General features: G+C 37.2%; 1 protein-coding gene across 1 annotated transcript in view; it reads right to left on the bottom strand.

The window, feature by feature from the left end:
* The window catches only part of SPG11 (spastic paraplegia 11 (autosomal recessive)), an 87,217-nt gene that overhangs the window by 36,867 nt on the left and 45,619 nt on the right, over positions 1 to 4,731 (bottom strand). The window contains exons 20-22 of the mRNA XM_015557515.1: positions 3,628 to 3,793; positions 1,081 to 1,286; positions 709 to 817 (exon numbers count right to left, since the gene is read on the bottom strand). Coding sequence (XP_015413001.1) covers positions 709 to 817; positions 1,081 to 1,286; positions 3,628 to 3,793 — 481 coding nt within the window. The remainder of the gene's footprint in view (positions 1 to 708; positions 818 to 1,080; positions 1,287 to 3,627; positions 3,794 to 4,731) is intronic.

The raw sequence follows: 4,731 nt of genomic DNA, 5'->3' as shown, positions 1-4,731 counted from the left end.
GTGTATATAAAAAAAGTAATCCTGCTATTTGCAGCTTTTTAATATTTCCTACAACTTTCATGATATACTATGTTAGTACAGTTTTGGTAATATTATTATAATTAAAATCCTTTTATTCTTGAAATATTAGTGTATTGCATGTATAATAAACTACATAAACTGATGAACAAAACTAGAGACACGGGGGGGGGGGATATTCTAGTATATAAAATAAGTAATCCTGCTATTTGCAGCTTTTTAATATTTCCTACAACTTTCATGATATACTATGTTAGTACAGTTTTGGTAATATTATTATAATTAAAATCCTTTTATTCTTGAAATATTAGTGTTTATTGCATGTAATATTATATGTAGGATCATTTTTCTTGAATTGTTTATTGCATTTAACATTATCATATTTAAAATCGTTTTTCTTGAGATATTGTTTATTGCATGTAACATTATTATATTTAAGATTATTTTTCTTGAAGTAAAAAAAACTGAAAAAAAACAGGGAATCATTAACTTCACCCTCCTTTTACTGATGGTAAGATGTGATTAAAACCAATATCCATTTACTGAGTATCTGCTGTATGTTGGAGAAATAAGAAGATAAGGTCTAGGGGGTTGGTGAAAACATCTGAGGTATTGGTGGAAAGACTAGGCAAACACACACTGAGACAATAAAACTTGCTGGAAAAGAGGCTGGGATTGCAACTCACAAACCTCTTTATTTCCTGTTGTTGAATACTGTTCCATATGGCTTCCTCTAAGAAAACAAGCAATTCTTCTGTGGTTGCTTTTTCACCCCCGGCCAGTTTAGACAGCTTTTCAGCTATAAGAAATACAAAAACAACCAATTTGATCAAGAGAAAGTGTCAAGGAACTGGGCATTTCTGTTTGAAAAGTATAGTCCAGAGCCATTTCAGTATCCAATTAAAGGGCCCAACAAAGTGAGGCAAAGAACAAGCACTGAAGGAAAGGGATGAAACAGGAAGATAACTGTTTATTCCCCAACAACTCACAATTCAGTGCCGTAGACCTAATTCATCCTATGTCCTTTAAACAAACCAACCCACAGAAAGAAAGGTGCTATACCTAGAGACTCTCTGATAAAGCTGTACTGAGCATCTTCATTTGCACACCTGTAGCTCAGAATTATATTGGCCACTTTCATATCAACTCTGAGCCGGAGGCTGTCGAGCCCAAGCAATTCTAAGAAACAAACACAGGCCGCTCCTATTGAAGGTATGTGGAAGGAAGAGAGGCCTAAAACATAGGCTTCATTGCCTACTTGCTGGATCCTGAAAGAAAGCAAAATCACATCAGCCCATGAAACTATCTCATCATCAGGAAAAACAGATCAGTGATACATGGAGCGTCAGACGCATGTGAGTTTTGGCTTCCTCCCCATTCCCCTTTTGTGCCCTTTGCTCACAGTCATTTAGGTTCTGTAGGTTGGAGGAGTAGGAAGATAAGGTCTGGGGGATTGGTGAAAACACCTGAGGTACTGGAAGAAAGACTAGGCAGACACACATTGGGACAACAAAAGTTTGCTGAAAAAGAGGCTGGGATTGCAACTCACAAACCTTTTTATTTCCTGTTGTTGAATACTGTTCCATATTGCTTCCTCTAAGACAGTGGTTCTCAACCTTCTGGCCCTTTAAATACAGTTCCTCATGCTGTGACCCAACCATAAAATTATTTTGGTTGCTACTTCATAACTGTAATGTTGCTACTGTTATGAATCGTAATGTAAATATCTGATATGCAGGATGGTCTTAGGCGACCCCTGTGAAAGGGTCGCTCGACCTCCAAAGTGGTCGAGACCCACAGGTTGAGAACCGCTGCTCTAAGAGAACAAGCAATTCTTCTGTGGTTGCCTTTTCACCTCCCCCCCCCGCCCCCATTTCTTTATATTGGATGTTTCCAAAAAATGTATACACACTTTAACAGCTTATAACTCACTTGACTTTCACGCCTTTTCAGGTTTAACTGATTTGAAAAAATGGGTGAAGCCAGACTAAGCTTTGAACAAAGGAAATACATCGTAAAGTGCCACTAGACTTGTTTTATAGGGGTACATAAAAGATAAAGTTTATGGTATAACATCTGCAGCAGTTGATGAATTGAGGGTGCACAAATACCAAACGAAATGGTTCTTGATGTTTTCAATTCCGTTGTTTTGCGTTTTCAGCAGGGCCTGGGCCAGATCAGGTATCAGTTTAAAAACAGGCATTGACCCCCCAAAATTATTCATTTATGTAGATTCTTTTACATTTTGAAAATGAACTGTATGCTAATAAGACTGCCTTTATAATCATTTAAAGTGCATATATATATATTTTGAACACCCCATATTTTACCTTCTCCTAAAACACCTACTCACAGTCTAAATTATTCTGCTTCCAATTTCATCTAGGGAACAGGGAGTAGAATTTCCAAAAGATTGCCAACTTGTGATCTTGTCAATTATATGTACACAAACTACCAAGAAAATTAATGCCACTTAAAGTTTGATGTCATAAAACACACACATTTTAAAGGACTCATCTGTACTTTTATATGTATAGAAAATTTTTGATGAAAGAACACACAAGAATTTACTATGTAGAATGAGGCTAGAAGACTGAGGGACTTTTAAAAAAATTTATCTTTATTGAAAGTATTACAGATGTCCTCCCCTCTTTTATCCCCCCATTAGCCCCCCCACCCCCCGCACCTTGAGGGGCTTCTATATTTCGTTTTTCACCCTTCTGAGCTACTTGAATATTTTACCAATAAAATGCATTACTTTGTTAATTATAAAACAAACCAATAAAGCAAACCTAACAAAGATCTTAAATTCAGAATTCACATCTCATTATAGAACTCTCTCTTTAGCATAATGGCTAACATTTGGCAAGCTCCTGGATCATTTTTTTTTAAAGTTATTTAAAATCTTTTTTTTTCCCCCCTGAACCGGTGTGGCTCAGCAGTTGAGCGCCAGTCTGGAACCAAGAGGCCACTGGTTCAATTCCCGGTCGGGGCACATGCCCAGGTTATGGGCTCAATCCCTGGTGGGGGCCTTGCAAGAGGTAAGCCAATTGATGATGTTCCTCTCTCATGGATGATTCTATCTCTCTATCCCACTCCTTTCCTCTCTCTCTAAAAAAAATCAATTAAAAGTATATTTAAAAAATATATATGTATAATATATATATACTTTTAATCTTTTTTCCTATTAACAAAAGTAACACACACTAAATGCAAGAAACTGAGGATACACAGAAAAACACAAATGGAAAAAAAAATCACCATCCAAATAGAATCACTGTTAACTCTTATACGTGTTTCCAGTACATTTTTTAAATGTACAGGTAAAATACACAGATATGCCGAGACCAGTTTGGCTCAGTGGATAGAGCATCGGACTACAGACTGAAAGGTCCCAGGTTCAATTCCGGTCAAGGGCATGTACTTGGGTTGCGGGCACATCCCCAGTGGGAGATGTGCAGGAGGCAGCTGATCGATGTTTCTCTCTCTCATCGATGTTTCTAACTCTCTATCTCTCTCCCTTCCTCTTTGTAAAAAATCAATAAAATATATTTTAAAAAAAAACACAGATATACCTTTTATTAACAGTATAAATTATACTTTACTCACAGCTGCTTGGGGGTCTTGCTCTTAGTTAATTCCTGGACCAGAAAAGTACCAAATGCAAATGATGGCCGTCCATGATATAAATAATAAGCAAAATTCAGACGTTCCACTATAGCATATTTATTAACCAGATCAGGGCTAGAGAAATGTGGGAGATGACTCGATACATCTGGGGGAAAAGTGAAGCAATATTAATGCCCTACACCTCATCATGATTAACTGCAGATCTATACATGGAAAACTTAAGTCTACAATGGTAGAAGAAAACCGGTTGCTATAATCATTTTGTACCATTATGTGTCACTTTGAACCACCTAAATAGTTTTATTTTAATGTGGAGAGATGGCCATTTTATGCAAAAATGTGTATCTGAGAAGCTGCATGAAAACTTATAAATTGTGCTTTCCCCCCATGAACTTACTTATAATTTATATATTTTAAATCTATATTTAACTTTACAATAGCAATAACCTTTTGACTAAAAAATCTCTGCCAAAGATCTGCAAAAACTTTTAATTCATTCACGAGGTTCATTATGCAATAAAACCTCTACCTAATATATTTGTGTCCTCTATTCACCAAGGCCAGGTCACTGTACCATGCTAATAAATACCTTGAGAAGAACATCTTTTTCTCCATATTAATACCCTCCTCTACTCTCCTTATCACTAGCTGTATTTTCTGATGTTGTAGGCACAGAGCACCTTATTATCTACATGTTGGTACCATCTTTCCAGCAGAGTGATTCAGTTTAAATTTCCATCCCTAGCCAGTTTGGTTCAGTGGATAGAGCGTCAGCCTACAGACTGAAGGGTCCCAGGTTCGATTCCAGCCAAGGGCACATGCCTGGGTTGTGGGCTTGATCCCCAGTAGGGGGCGTGCAGGAGGCAGCTGATCAATGATTCTCTCTCATCATTGATGTTTCTGTCTCTTTCTATCCCTCTCCCTTCCTCTCTAAAATCAATAAAACTATATGAAAGAAGAAAAAAATAGTCTGGGCACAGTAAAGTAGATCATTGAGTGAATCAATATAATAAATGGCTAATATGCAAATCGTCCAAACAGCCGAACGTCTGGTCACTATGACAACCACTGACTACCAGGTGC

This window comes from Myotis davidii, unplaced genomic scaffold, assembly GCF_000327345.1.
Source record: "Myotis davidii unplaced genomic scaffold, ASM32734v1 scaffold46, whole genome shotgun sequence".
In the NCBI taxonomy this organism is placed as follows: Eukaryota; Metazoa; Chordata; class Mammalia; order Chiroptera; family Vespertilionidae; genus Myotis; species Myotis davidii.
Note: the sequence above shows the minus strand (reverse complement) of the source record. Positions and strands in the feature narration are given on the sequence as shown.